The sequence below is a fragment of the Vulpes vulpes genome, chromosome X, assembly GCF_048418805.1.
Source record: "Vulpes vulpes isolate BD-2025 chromosome X, VulVul3, whole genome shotgun sequence".
Classification (NCBI taxonomy): Eukaryota; Metazoa; Chordata; class Mammalia; order Carnivora; family Canidae; genus Vulpes; species Vulpes vulpes.
In genome coordinates, this window is record NC_132796.1 from 91,646,001 (window position 1) to 91,661,839 (window position 15,839).

A 15,839-nucleotide genomic window follows, 5' to 3' on the forward strand; every position below is an offset into this window, starting at 1 on the left:
TTAACATTTAAAGCAATGGTAATTTACTCTGATCTGTAATTTTGAGCTCCTGTGCTGAAATTGCTCATTTGGAAATTACCAAGTGCTTGGGTCTCATTTGTGATCTTCTTCCTGCATACACCCAGCACACAAAGGAGTGATAATGACCGGCTGAGTCACTGCTGCCATCTCCCTGAAGCGTGCTCTCCAAATGTCAATACCATTTTCTATGGTGCAATGACGAAGATTCCCAACCATAGCTTGCTTACACTACAGGATGGGCCCTGGAATGTGTTCAAAGGGCACCATGATTTTCCTCCATCCTCTATTGCTCCAGTGACCAAATGGTCATCCCACAGATCATTCTGGCTTTGCAAATCACTCCCATTACCCATCTCCATTCGTTATTGCCTAAATATAAATGGAAAACAATTCAAATTTATGGGAAGAAGAGAGCTGCTTTTGACCATATCCCAATAAAATGATGTCTGTACTTGATGAGATTATACTCAGATTATGGATTCCTACCAGAAGCAAAAATATAGATATAATATTAGAGATGTAAGTACTCTAAAAGACCAATACACAAAAACGCTGTGCTATTTTGTGGCTCATACTTTAAGATACACTGTTCTTCCCATCTTCTCAAACCCTACCTCCAAAAGGGTTATCCAGAACTCAAGCATCACATCTTTATTGTCTTTCCCATTCAGCATAGGGTGTTAGTAGTTAATAGTTGTCAGATGTAAAATGACTAAAAAGGAATGAAGGATCCCTGGTAAATTTAATTAAGAAAGGGGAAAAACTCAGGAAGACTTAACATGATTGAACATTTTCATAATGTTGGGATCAAAGCACCAGCATGATATCTTTGTTATAGGCTGTCTTTTTCAAGTTTTCCTAGTTATTTTGTGTCAGGTTTTCTTAGTTATTTTTCTTAGGAAATATAATTTATCTTGTTGGATAGTGACATCCATGTAAGAATCAGCCATGTTATAAGGTTCTATCTCTACTGAAGCTATGTCTTGTTCTGAAGAATGTTTAGTGGAAGATGAAAGACATGAACTGCAACAGGAAACACTGAGGCCAGAAACAAGGAAAAAACTTTGGCTTTCATTCCATAGGTGTTTTGATAATGCATGTCAATCAAAACAGTTAGGTACTATAATTCAGCTGTGATTACTTAAGTGTAGTCTTGATAAATGACCAACCTGGTGCCTACAAGTTGTAGAATCTTTCCTTAAAGCAAGATGGAGGATGCTGGGTGGCTCAGTTGGTTAAGCATCTGCCTTCAGCTCAGGTCATGGTCCCAGGATCCTGGGATAGAGACTTGCATTGGGCTCTGTTCAGCGAGGAGTCTGCATCTGCCCCCCTCCCTTGACCCAAATAAATAAATAAAATATTAAAAAAATAAAGCAAGATAGTGTTGCCGACTATCTGGATGGTTAAGACTGGGGTCATGAGTAAGCCTGCTTTCCACAGTGGATAAGATTGATTCAAAGGGACCCAATGGACTGTAACAAAAATGAAGCAGAACCTTTAATACCTAGAGGAAGAGTTTAAAAAGAAAAACACAAAAAAAAACACAAAAAAAAAAAAATAAAAATAAAAAAAAAAATAAAAAAATAAATAAATAAATAAAAAGAAAAACATCATCGCTGTTCTTCCTTCTTTCAGGATTTTCCATTCTCCAAGCGATTATGGAAGCAGCAGTGCAAAACAACTGGCAAGTGACAGCCAGGTCTGTGGGAAACATAAAGGACGTCCAAGAATTCCGGCGCATCATTGAAGAAATGGACAGGAGGCAGGAAAAGCGATACCTGATTGACTGTGAAGTTGAAAGGATTAACACAATTTTGGAACAGGTATGTTTGAGATTTATGCCACCCCCCAGCCAACACGTTAAATCATCAACCACAGGCAGCTCCCATATGTGCTAATAAATTAAGTTAGCCAATAGACTAGATGGGCCAACAGTGTTTGATAGTCTCTCTAATCTTTTTTCCTCCTCAGTGGCTGCAGAAAAAAAAAAGAAAAGAAAATGTAAGCTGTTGAAAATTGCATACTATGATTAATCTGGAAGTCTCTGCAATTTAATGCTACCTATCAGATAAACACACTCTTCTACACCTCCTTTTCATAGATCGCTGACTGCTTCAAAGTAATCCCCTTCCTTTTCCATAACTTCCTCCCAGTAGGAAACAGACAAGGGATTAGGCAGGGCAGAAGGGAAGGGTTTTGTTTCAGGGCGTAGTTGCAGAGTGTCAAGGCAAAAAACATCCCACCAGTTCCAGAGAGAGAGACAGAGAGAATGTGTACATGTAACTTAGACCCTTTTTTAAGTAAGATGGCATATGAAAAAAATGTTTATGGTTTTTAAAATGTGAACAAATTGAAAAGGAATTAAAGTGGGGGAAAATATAATTCAGTGGACCAAAAGGTATTCATTACTAAACTCAGATACTTAAATCTAAGACTAAAAAATATTAGAAGAAATGTTTCACCCTAAGCCAGATGGATACTCTGTTTGGAGTAAAGAGTCAAATTGAAATGTGGTGAAAGTTTATTATTTTCCTTAGAAGTCTCAATTTTCCAGTTAATAACAAAGTGCCTCTGCTGCCATAAACAAAACTGTAGGGGAAACATTTCCATTCTAATGCGATCCCAGTGTACCTAAAGGCCAAAACAGCTTCAGAGATTGAAATTATAGTGAGCAGCCATTGCCTAGGAGAGCTCTTTTATAGCAAATTAAATATTAACAATTTGTCAGATATGCCCCCATAAGAAGAGAAAGCAAAAAAAAAGTAGGGAAGGGAAGAGGAGGAGAGAGGGGAAAGAGAGGGAAAGGGAGAGAGGGAGAAAGAAAGAGAGGAAGGAAGAGAGAAATCGCTGACCCTGCATTGTGGAGACACAAAGCCGTCCCCTTCCTGAGGATGGCATCACCTCTAGTGAATCACATCTCACATGAAATCTAGAGCATAGCCTGACTAAATCAGATTTCCCAACTAACATTCTCTTGAGCTGCCCAAATGATCCACCCCTCCCTTCTTTAAAAAAAAAAAAAAAAAAGCCTTTGATTTTCTTAGATCTTGAAAGTGAAGAATCAGGTCAGTGATGCTGGTGTATGTACTACATGCCCTCTAAAATTTTATACCAAAATAGCCTTTTAGTGGATGACCTACTTAATAGCCTAAAGCACAAGAACATCCTCCTTGTTGCACTTTGTTTTCCTTCTTTTGTGTCAGGAACTTTGGCTTCTTGAATATCTCAAATTCTGTTAAATCTTCTGGGTTTTTTAGGGTCTTACACCGGAGTCTGGGATTTTTCAGCATGATGTAATAGAAAGTGCAGTGGGTAGAGCTCTGAATTTTATGTAGCTATGAGATCTTGGGCAATTAAAATATCTATGCCTCAGTTTTCTTATCTGCATAATGGGGAAAATAAAATTTGCTCTGTTTTACATGATTGGTATAATTGCTCCAAGAAACATAAACTGCTATAGAAAAAAAAAAATACTCGGGCAGCCTGGGTGGCTCAGTGGTTTAGCGCCGCCTTCAGCCCAGGGCCTGATCCTAGAGACCCAGGGTCAAGTCCCATGTGGGGCTCCCTGCATGGAGCCTGCTTCTCCCTCTGCCTGTGTCTCTGCTTCTCTCTGTGTCTCCAATTAATAAATAAAATCTTTAAAAAAGAAAAAGAAAAAAACCTCATTATTACCAAACCCTCTCAGGAAATCTAAACTAACATTATTTTAAAAACCCATTCTCGGGGATCCCTGGGTGGCGCAGCGGTTTGGCGCCTGCCTTTGGCCCGGGGCACGATCCTGGAGACCAGGGATCGAATCCCACATCGGGCTCCCAGTGCATGGAGCCTGCTTCTCCCTCTGCCTGTGTCTCTGCCTCTCTCTCTCTGTGACTATCATAAATAAATAAAAATTAAAAATAAATAAATAAATAAAATAAAAACCCATTCTCTTTTCATGTATCACATTCTATCTTCCTTTCTTCTATATGTCCATTCACAATATCCCTCAAAATACTTTCTATACAATTTTTCAGGGAACATTGTTCAAAAAAAGTTTTAGCAACATCCAGGTAAGGCTAAAGAGTTCATTTCACTTATTCTTTTTCCCTCTTTCAAAGAATTGTTATAGAACTATCAACTCATGATTGTTTGCTCTGCTATTTAAGGAATCTCTCCTAGGCCATAGGTACTATGAAGTAGGGGCCACGTTTGTTTTGTTCATAGTTATATCTTCAGTGTCCAATAGAGTACCTGGCACATAGTATTGGACGGATGGGTGGATGAATGGACAGATGAATGAATGAATATTGATCAAGCACATTTCAGTAAGTTCCACTGTGATTTTGCTATGCTTCCATCGAGGGGCAAAAAAGTACCTGCAGCCACATGATACTTATTAAAATATATTAAAATATATTAAAAAACACTTTTCTCAAAGGTTTAAGATGGTGGCTCTCTGCTCAAACTTATTCTGATGGTATCATGAATTTGTCATCATTTGTTTTTTATGTAAAAATAGATTTCTCACTAAACAAATAATTTAAATTAAACCACAGATTCAACATGATGTTTCTTTAGAGGAAACATTTTTTAATGAATTGAATGCTAACATACAGAGATATCACTCTCTCATTGGTTCCTAACTATTCTTTTGACAAACTTATCCTAATTCACTATACAGATCCTGGTTAGAATGATGACATTTATAGTTCAATCAGTATCAAGTTCTTATAAAAGATGCCCTATCCAAACTGAGTGGGAAAAATTAGAGAGAGAGAGAGAGAGAGAGAGACAAACCATGAGAGACTCCTAACTCTGAAAAACAAAGGGTTTCAGAAGGGGAGGTGGGTGGGGGGATGAGGTAACTGAGGACAGACACTAAGGAAGGCACTTGATGGCATGTGCATTGGGTGTTATACTATATGTTGACAAATTGAAATAAATAAATAAATAAATAAATAAATAAATAAATAAAAGATGCCCCTATCCTCCAAAGGTGTTTTCAACTTTGGAGGTTGAGGTTATTTTCATAGAAGGAAAACTCTATAGTCTCCCACAAAATGATACTTCATGTCACACAATCTGAAGTAGAAAGAGCCTGTTACACCACTATAATGCTATTCCCTACAGATTCGATTTTGGCATAAAGTTCATCTTGTACTCTATATCTGATGGGTGTGAATGAAAATACATCAATATGGTGCAATTTTTCAAATATAAACAGTTTTTCAATATAATGTTATATAGCATAACCTCCCCCATTTCATGATATAGGTTCTAATTTCCCTGTGAATGTTCAGTTAGAGGGTGAATATAAATTCTTCTAACATTCCTTCCCAAAGCTCTTTTTTGAACTCCTTCCAACTTTCAGACTACGGCAGAAAGACTCAAATGAGGTACTAATATCTCTCTTTAACAGTTAAACTACAAGGAAAATATTCCAAACTTACAGCTCTAAGAATTAACATAGAAAAAGAGCTAGAGACAGATGAAAGAAACCATGAGAGATTGTCAGAGTTCACAGAGAATATTTAGAAACTGTAAATGTTGAATCTAAAAATGAAGAAACATTTTCTATAGGAAGATTTGGGTGTACTAGGATGAATGAACCACTGACCTGACCTGATATAGCATTCCTATTGCCGTATTGTGTGCATGAGGCCCTCCCTCCCCATTGGTGGACAGCTGCCTTAATGCAATGACCAATCTAAACATTCACTTTTGAAAAGGTTGCCTCTTGTGGACTTTCCTACCCATGACAGATTAGATCCTCCATCCCAGTAGCACATACCTGTGGACTGCTTTTGAAAATCAGGTCCCACAAAAGGATATGCCTCTGTTGAACATTTAAAGTCCATTTGGAGAGGCAGCATAGTAGAGAGTTTCAGAACATGGACTTTGGAGCCAGTGTGCGTGGATCCTGTCACTACTTGTGTGACCTGGGGCAAGTTATTCAACTCTCTGTGCCTCCATTTGCTGTTGTAAAATGGGAATGATAACTGTACACTAGTGACTTAATATATGCAAAGCTTTTACAAGGTGTCTGACACATAGTGTTTGTAGAGTGCCTTGGTGCTAAATGATGTGTTCTCACATACGTTATCTCATTTGAGCCTCACTATGGGAGGCAGGCAGGGCAGATGTGTTTATCCCAAATTTACAGATGATAAATGGATGCTTACAGACACTCCAATGATTTGTCCAAATGTGGTGCTCCGCTCAATCCCAGTAAGTGGCAAAGCAAGGACACAACTCAGTTCTTCTGACTCCTAGTCCAGTGGTCTTTCCCCTACACTGAACCACCTTCCTTAATTTCTAAGTCATTTATTAAATATTTTGCCAAAGCGAAACCCTAGATTAGGCTTGCTCATCAGATTATATTGCAGAACACTTGCAAAGCAATTGGAGAAGATCCAGAGAAGAGCAACAGAAAACTCTGGGAAACGAACTAGGGGTGGTGGAAGGGGAGGTGGGCGGAGGGTGGGGGTGACTGGGTGACAGGCACTGAGGGGGGCACTTGATGGGATGAGCACTGGGTGTTATTCTATATGTCGGCAAATTGAATACCAATAAAAATAAATTTATATAAAAAAAGAGCAACAGAAAATGATTAAAGCATTAGAAAACAGGCCCTACAAGGAAAAGCCACATGGGGTTAGGGTTGTTTAGGCTAGTGAAAGAGAACCAAGAGGCAGTTTCATCAACACCCTCAGGTATAAGGAATTATCATAAGAGGGCACTGGCCAACTTCTCTGCCTGCCTAAGGACAGGACCAGAGCAAATGAGCTTAACTAGGACTAGATAGAGAGTCAGCATTTGAAAAGACTCATTACAGGGAGAGAGGAAGCTGGAAGAAAGTAATAGCTTACCAGTGGAGGCAATACGGAGCTGAGGCCATTCCAAAGTAGTAAAAAGTCAAATCTAGAATAGTTTTAAGATTTTGTTCAAGAATAGACAAATATTCTGAGTTAATTCTGTCTGTTGACAAGTAAATATCCTTATAGAAGGTGTATTTTAATGAACAGATAAGGCATTTCCTAAATTGCCTATCCATTGCATATCTAAAAGTTTATCTCTCTTTTTTTAAGTTTATCTCTTTAAAGACATCTAAACATCCCCCTTTGGGCTTTGCCATGTTTTTATTTTTTCCATAGATAATTCAAAGGGAAATCTCAGCATAGCCCCTGCTTGAATTATGGCATACACAAACTTGGCGGGGCCCAAACCAACATGTGGCAATGTGCTACTCTCAGGAAATATACAGAATATATGATTTCTCCTGGAAATATTTCAGGCTAAAATCACCTCATTGTGATGATATGAAAGGAATACTTCTTAAGGACAGAATCTTGAAGCAGGTCAATCCTTCAGGCTCCTTTCATTTGAGAACTCTGTCACTTCAAAGATGGTCATTTTAAGAGTGAAGCATCCAAGTTAGTAAGTCAGGTCTCTAGAGGCAACATTTTTTTTAAGGCAACAATTTAATCAAGATGAGCAATATTAGGGGCCCTTCTAAAGTATAGGGCTTTAACACAAAAGAGACAGTGCTCACTCCAGAGTATGTGTAGCAATTGGGGTCACTAGAGCACTGTTGTCAATGGCTAGACCTAGGTCAAGTGAATTAAAAATGTTATATATATATATCTTTATGCCTACTTCTGGCCTCACCCTCCACTCAGCACATAGTGGTACCATTCAGTTCCTCTCCTCTGTTTGCTCCAGTTCTGTACCCAGCCCCTACTCTCAACATTCCTCGTGGAACATTTAGCTGACTTACCAGTCTATGAGACTGTTTGCATTAGCATCCCTTCTTCTTGAAATATTTTGTTTGTGGTAGAGTTGAATAAGCACCAGCCTGGGAATCAAATAGACCTGACTTCAAATCCTAACTATATTACTTCTCTTTTGCATGACTTTGAAAAAAGTGACTTAATTTCTTTGAGGCTCAATTTTCTAATCTTGAAAGACTATTCCACTTCCTTTCTTTCATGGGATCCTCATGTGTTGTGAGGCTTCAAATAAGATCTGTGGAGGGCAGCCTGGGTGACTCAGTGGTTTAGTGCTGACTTCAGCCCAGGGTGTGATCCTGGAGTCCCGGGATCGAGTCCCACATTGAGCTCCCCGCAGGGAGCCTGCTTCTCCCTCTGCCTGTGTCTCTGCCTCTCATTCTCCCTGTCTCTCTTAAATAAATAAATAATATCTTTAAAAAAAAAAAGATCTATGGAGAGGACGGAGAGGACCTGACTCAGTGCTTGGCACCCAGTAGCACTCAATAACTGGTAACTGTAGCTATTTGCCCATGCAGGGCAAGTTTTCATGCTTGTGGAAATTAGTTATTTAGGGACTGTTGCTCAAGAACTGCATCTTCATGGATTCCCCAAGATACCAGTTCAATCTAGGGTCTTAACATGAGAACAGAGTTTAAGACTTGAGCTAGCCTCAGGTCTCACTAATATGAGATTAGCATGTTAGATGACCTCTCTATTTTTTTCTCTAGTGTAACATTGGGTCACACACATTGATTGATAAGCTCAAGGACTATTTGAGAATTAACTAGGTTTTTCAGCATCACTCAAAATAACTAAAGGCATTAAAACCTCAAGCTACCTATGACAACTGGGCATTTTTAATAACAAATAGGCATTAAGTGGTTACAAAGTTCCAGATACCACTTTAATCAATGTGTGTAGATATGTATGTTTATATATCTCACATCAGTTAATCTTCATATTAGCCCTGTAAGGTAGATGGGAATATTATCTCCATTTTACAGATGTGGAAGGTTATACAGCTAATAACTGGTGGAGCCAGATTTTGAACCCAGGGAGTCTGACTCTGAATGCTGTGAATCACTGCACTAATCAGCCTTGGGTCTGACTGAGGTTTTCAAGCAGAGTAGATTCAATAAGAGGTTATAAAAGATAAGCATCCTGATGAGGTCTAAAGCAGCTTTGTTTACAACAAGCGTTGTTAAACAACAAGCATTTCACAGATATTTTCTCCACTTGACGAGGATTCATATTCTATTAACACAGAATTGAAAATGTGCCCCTTAAACCTACCCTTTGGTAAAAACCTCATTTATGATGAACAAGTTCATTTACTTATGGTGCCAAAACAATCTAACTATGCTATGGGCCCCACAAGAGTAGGAATAAATTGTGAGAAGTACTTTATCAGAGTGATATGTAAGTACAACTAGCATTCCCATCTGTGTGCATTTCTTCTCAGGTAAAGAACCACAGTCTCCATTATATTATCCCAAACTGCCCTAGATGTTACCCATTTCCTCCTTCTCTTGCTAGGGAATAACCTGAATGTAACTGGAAAAGTCTGGAAGGAACAGTTCCTCTTCCCTTTATTAACCCCCAGAAAACCAAACATAAAATAAGACTGGTTCTGGGAAAGCATAAATGCCCGTAGGATAACTGTTTGGGTTGGGTGCTGAGCTTTTCTGAGCCACTAGATTTCAGCAGCAAACCCCCAAGGGTCATGTTTCTCACTCTCACCCACTATCACCCTTAAATCCAGAGGACTCCTCATAACACAAACAATAAAACACAGAGACTTTTTTTTTTCCTTTTTGGTCTTGAGATTTTTTGAATGGTTAGTAGCTGTTTGAGCATCAGGGGAAAAAAGGGAGAGGGACACATAAGCCAAATTGGGCTCCCCAGATCAGAGCACAAAGGTATACGGGGTTAAGGGGGAGTGGGCCAAGGGCAGGGGCAATGAAGGAGAAACTGACCACTTATGCAATAGGAAACGAGAAAAATGGCTGATTTTGTTTACAGTTGGCCTCCCCAAATCAGCCTAAGTGAAGAATCTTGCCAGATAAGTTTCTCCAGATAACTGTGCTCCCTCCCTCTGCAGTACTTGAATGATGTCATTTTGGAAGACACATAGAATTGCTTGGCAACTCCACGTCAGAAGCCTTTGGGCTGGGAACTTGCTGTCCCTGGCTTCTTGGAGAACTTGACAGGTCCACCCCATCCCAGCTTCAGGTAGATCCAGTGACTCAGCAGAAGTTCTGAGCCCAGGGCCCTGCCCTACCCTAGCAGTGTGTGTGGATCTCACAGGTAGTAGTGCCGGACTGGGAGAGAGCCTGAGTCCTTGAGCATCCTGACCTATTTCAAGGCATGGCCTGCAGCCTATGAGTGTGTAAAAGGATTTCGATCTAAAATGGAACTAGAGGATCTGAAACGGAGAATCTCACACATGCACCTTCAGGAAAATGAAACTTAAGAACTGAGAGAAAAACTTCCCATAAATGCCTGACTTCTCTCCAGACCAATGAACGTCCATCAAGAATCTCTTATCATCCTCATGCCAATGAACTTATTGCTTGGACCCTGACTGGACTTTCCCCACTTTTCACACTCCTTGCCCATAAGCCTACCACACGCCCTAAGTGGGCTTACCTGTAGCATGCTACAGTTTGCATTCCCTGGAATTGCACTTCCTCTGCTATTCCTCCACAAACTCAATTTCTGGTAACTTGAGCTTGCCTTAGTTTTACCTCTTTATTTGGGTTGACATGTGGGTAAACAGGCCAGGCCAAGGTATGCCTTGTTTCTGGACATTTTAACATTAAATATAGGGTATGTGGTCCTCCATTTGTATTCTTGGCGTGGGTTCCAAAAACGTTAGGGGTGAATCTGCTCCTATTCACCTATATCTCTCATACCTAAAAACATAAATGCCTCGGTAAAAATGTCCAGTTATTCCCAAGAGTAGGTTTTTCTCAACACTCTACTTTCATTCTGTGTAAATGTAGCTCTTCCAGTTACCTATCATATTTGTTTGGTGAGGCAGGTTGAGGAGAGCGCTTTTTCACAGTAATGGAATCTCTTCCTGACTAGCCTAAATGCTGTGAAAAAGTTAATCAAGTATCCAGTAGAACTGAGAGAGTGAGGTGCCCATCACTCTTGGAAGATTTTTATCCTACTTCTGTCTCTCAGAGGCGGGTACAGGATACTCCAGAGAATCTTCCTGATGCTCTCATATCTTTTGCTTTATTCCATAGATATTCATTCCCTTTTACCCTATCCAAAGTCCAAAGAAGAAGATGATCAGTGGACATGGTTAAGATAAATTATGAGTCTGGGGGACAGTGCTAGGGAAATAAAATTACTCAGTTTTCTCCTCCTTTCCATGCCCACTGCTGCAACACACCCTCAAGCACTACATTTGGTCAATTCCTTTTCTTTTTCTTTTCTTTTCTTTTTTTTTTTTAAGATTTTATTTGTTTGTTTTGAGAAAGAGAGAGAGCATGAGCAGGGGCAGGGGCAGAGGGAGAGGGAGAGAGAGAATCTCAGACTCCACACTGAACACAGAGCCCAATGCGGGGCTTGATCTCACAACCATGAGATCATGACCTGAGCCGAAATCAAGAATCAGACACTTAATCTACTGAGCTACCCAAGCACCCCCTGGTCAATTCCTTTTCAACACTAGAGTTTGTCTAAGAAAGATTCACTATGCTTAGAATTCCAGAGTTCTTCTAGAGACCCACTTTTAGAGACGTGGTTATAAGCTGAGAGCTAAATATTCTTCTGCCACCAAATGGTAGTGGTTCTGCACTTCACACTCAGGTCTATGTCCTCCATGACATTCAAATTTTTTGTGATGGGTTGGTACTAGATAGGAGATAGTACGGTGACACTGGAGACCCCTTGAATCAAAGCAAGATGCTATTTATTTACGAGCCTGTGTCTACACTGGACTAAATGAGAAGTCTTTTAGAATCTTTAAAGGCACATAAAGTATTTGGTAGGTGTTATTTATCTGGATTTCTAAGGATGATCTAAGGCCATATCCCCATGATAGAGAAACAAGGACCACACAGAATGGGATCTCTTGGAATGGGTAAATAATTCTTTACCTAACTAAGAAATCACTGCATAATTACGAGGCAACTCATGAAGAAGGAAGGCAAAGGGGTCAGACCTCTGGAACAGGCATTGTAATGTACATGGAAAATTTCCAAGACAAGGGCCAATCAACTGTTCTGAGGTTAACACCATACAAGGGCTTATATTAGAGTACTGTACTAGGTAGGCACTATTGGAAGAAATAGAAATTCTTTCTTTCCTTTTTAAAATTTGTAACAGCCCCTAGCAATGTAAATCAAATGAGAGAGCAGCATATCTCAACAAATATAAAATAATATAATAAAGACAAGGTACATAGTTTGCTGGTAGAATAAAAGGAATTACAAAAGCCTACAGCGTAGTTTTGCATAGGAGTTCATTCATCAGAGAATGTAAATTCTAAGGCATCTAAAGATGCCTCTCCGGCTTCTTCCCCCATGCACATGATAAGGTATATATATATATATATAAAATAAAGACCCCATTCCTCTTTGCTTTTCCTGCTCCCCAATATCCTAATGGTCATACTTCCAGACATACATGTGATACATAGCCAAGCATACCCATTAGTCTTCCTTCATCTCTTACTGTATTTTATTAGATGTTCCCTTTCTTTTCCCACCTTCAGCCATTCCAGTTTCTCTCTGAAATGAAATTGGCTGCCTCATACATCCTTTTCAGGGACCTTTCTCATTATTTCACCAATTATGATATCCCATGGTTTCTATTTCTTACCCTATTGACATGGTGATTTAAAGATATTACTTAATACATACTGAACTACCCTAATAGATATTTTGAAGCAAAAATGCACCACAAAATTGCAGAACAGTGTCCCAAAAGCAAAATGGTTGGATTTCTTAAAGATGCTCACTGCGGACATTATTTCTCTTAAGTCCAGCCTAACATCCAGCCTCCAGGCCCTACATGAGCGGGCAGAGCCACACACTTTTACTTGCAGTAAAAGTCTCCCACATGTTAGGTGGTTTCAGCACTCACTGGCAGCCTTAAACAAACTTGTTCCCTAAAATGCAAATATATTTATCCTAAGAGTTAGTAGCAGACACCAATATTCTATATTTAGAGATTTTATCTTCGGCTTAGTAAAAAAGATGGTCTGATTCTCTGGTCATACTTCACACTAGACTGGCTAGACTGGCTTTGTGACTATTTAGAAACAAATCCCCTCTGGGAAAATAAAGAGAAAAATACCTCATTCAAGATCATTACTTTGAAGCAGCAAGACACTTGTTTATTTCATATGATAGAAGCTTTGGTCTCAAAAAGGAACCACTCTTGCTCAAACAACAGTTCCTTCCCCCTATTTTAAAAAATTGTGGTATTTAATTATTTGCTTGATTATTTCCTATGAGGTTTGGGGGTTTTATTTTAAAAATCAACACAAATTCAAATTAGGTTTCATTAGGGAACCTCATGAGAGTCCCTGCTATGACTGGAAGCATCTTGGAGTTTTATAAACCAGAGTACAGAAATCTTGAGGCAGACCCGGGTTCTAGCCCCAAGCTGTAGGATTCCAAAAACTCACTTAATCCCTCTGTGCCTTCATTTCCTAAACTGTAAAATGACTGTGTTCTATATGATGGTCCCTTCCAGTTCCAACAGACTATATGATTTCCAGAGCTGTGAAAAACAAGGTAGGCAACTGGAGGAATATTGAGTCCCAACCCATGTTACCATACCATCCTAGATATGGGCAGGCGGAATGACATGTCTTTCATGCTATATAGTAGTAGGGGTGATTAAGACAATGCAATTGTTCTGAAAGGCAGAGTATGATAAGTATATAAAACTGTGTGAGTTGGCTTTCCTACTTTCTCTGATCACTGCCAGGCTGGTGACCATCACGGAATGTGTCTTTGCTGACTGCGAATCTTGCAAGCCTTGGTATCAGTGAGCTTTGCTTAGTCTTGGAGACACAGATGAAGGGGGAAATTGAAACGTTATGCCCCAAGGCCAGGACACAGCCTAGAAGTTTATCATTTACTGCTATCCTTAGAGTACAGAATAACAAATGCTCCCATTAATAGGATTTTCTGGTTGAACAAAGCTCTGTACAAATGTATATATAAATATTACATCAACCTTCATAATATCTGGAAAATGACTGGGGAAAATTTTTATCAAGAATCTCTGGTAGTTGGCTTCTGATTAACTGAGGTTTGTTGGTTCATCACAAGCCTACCATAAGTTTCCCATCATATCCATATCCATCTCCTCCTGCTCAGGTGCCCTTCTCGCATAGCAATGGATAGTAGATTACAGTAAAGATTCATTAAATCAAAAGATCTTCTCTCCCATCTATTAACACCAACATTTTAGGATTAAGGCTTATTATTATCTTATTCCAAAATTAATACGAACCAATTCAAATGCAAAAATAGCACTAATAAAAATATCTTCCTTTGTTTTAAGTTTATCCCATCACTTAATCAAGTGAGACCTCAGGTCTTTAGAAAAAATAGAAAGAAAGGAAACATTGACCATACATAGGTGTCTTATCCCTCCATAGGCAAAGAATGCATTTTCAGTTAGCATGGGAGGAAAAGACCCTGATACCTGTTCCTTTGTATGGTTTACACTGTGAATGCACCAGGTGAGCCTTTGCAGGTACTGAGAGTTGGACAAGTCCTATGTGTTAGAATGACTGCCTTGTAAACATTAACGAATTTTTTAGAATCATCATCCTGCTTTATTAGGAAATTTCCCCAGATTAAGAGCAACAAAAATGTAGCAATTAGAAGCTTCATCACACAGCTGCATGATTACAGGAGTCTTGTCCTAGATTCTAACAGATGCTGTAACAAACAGCTTCATAAGGGCTGCAAGAACCACAGTTTACAGCAGCAACACAAAAGCTAGTTATTGCTCCTGTTGCCACAGGATCCGTATGTTTAAAATAATTTAGATTTCTGGGATTTCCTACAGAGAGACACCAAACCAAATAAGTGCAGTAATAAAAAATAAAATAAAAGAGGCAAACTCAGGTTCTTTACTGCCCTAACACTGAACAGCAATGGCAATTAATTGATCCATGCCAAGGTCTGGACTTTGATGACAGGGAGTATGGGAAAGAGCCCTTGGTCAGTTTGTTACCAACCACCTCAACTGGCCTTTCTGGTCAAATCCCATGTTTGTTGGGGCAGCCTTCCCTCAGTCCAGCTCTGTCTCTGCCCAGAGGTTATAACAAATTGACAAGTAAGGGACACCATTCAATAGGCAAGGGCCAGAGCTTGGGGAGACTGGTGACAATTACTATTATGCCACTAGAGGTAGAGGTAAGTGGAAAAGAGAATTATCCAGGCACCACTATTTTCTCTTCAACGTTTAAAAATAAATATAGCTACCAAAGAGTCTCCCAAATACACATGAACCCCCAATACCCTACTCAGGAAAAGAATAGCGGTTGACCAATATCTTCCGAAGTAATCCAACATTAGGCCAAAGACCTAAAAGCTGGCTGAGTTCTATCTCAAAATCACTGTGTGGCCTTGTATAGCCATCACACCTTTCATCATCTTAGTGAGTTTAGCCATAAAATATAAGAATCCTTCCCTGCCTTGCTAGGATGATAAGATGAATTGAACAATTTCTCTAAGGTATTCTAAGATCCTCAGAGGGCAAGTCTACACATATCAAGCATATCAAGCATTATAATTAGAGTCACTGCACCTTATTTCCTAAGGAGGAGAAATGAACAAGGAAAGGAATGTGTAGTCACTGAGCCTGAGACCTCAAAAAGCATTTAAGCTTCTTCTGTATTCTGAGAGGGGATCTCAAGAGAGGGAGACTGAAGTGGAGGAGTCATCTTAAAAGTTTGAATTTGTGAGTGCTACCAAGTTGGTGGCAGGTGCTTTGATTGTGGTTTTTGTGGGCCAAATAGGGGTATTATATTCAAATTTCTATGGTTTAATTTCAATCATTTTAATGCCTTTAATTGCCCCAACAGTA

General features: G+C 39.4%; 1 protein-coding gene across 15 annotated transcripts in view; it reads left to right on the forward strand.

Annotated features, from left to right (window-relative positions):
* The window catches only part of GRIA3 (glutamate ionotropic receptor AMPA type subunit 3), a 281,453-nt gene that overhangs the window by 129,888 nt on the left and 135,726 nt on the right, over window positions 1-15,839 (forward strand). For all 15 annotated transcript variants that reach the window (XR_011998189.1, XR_003237942.2, XM_072743737.1 and 12 more), the window contains one exon: window positions 1,657-1,844. Coding sequence is in view for 13 of the 15 variants with exons in the window: in XM_072743737.1 (XP_072599838.1) it covers window positions 1,657-1,844 (188 nt within the window). In the remaining 2 variants the exon portion in view is untranslated. The remainder of the gene's footprint in view (window positions 1-1,656; window positions 1,845-15,839) is intronic.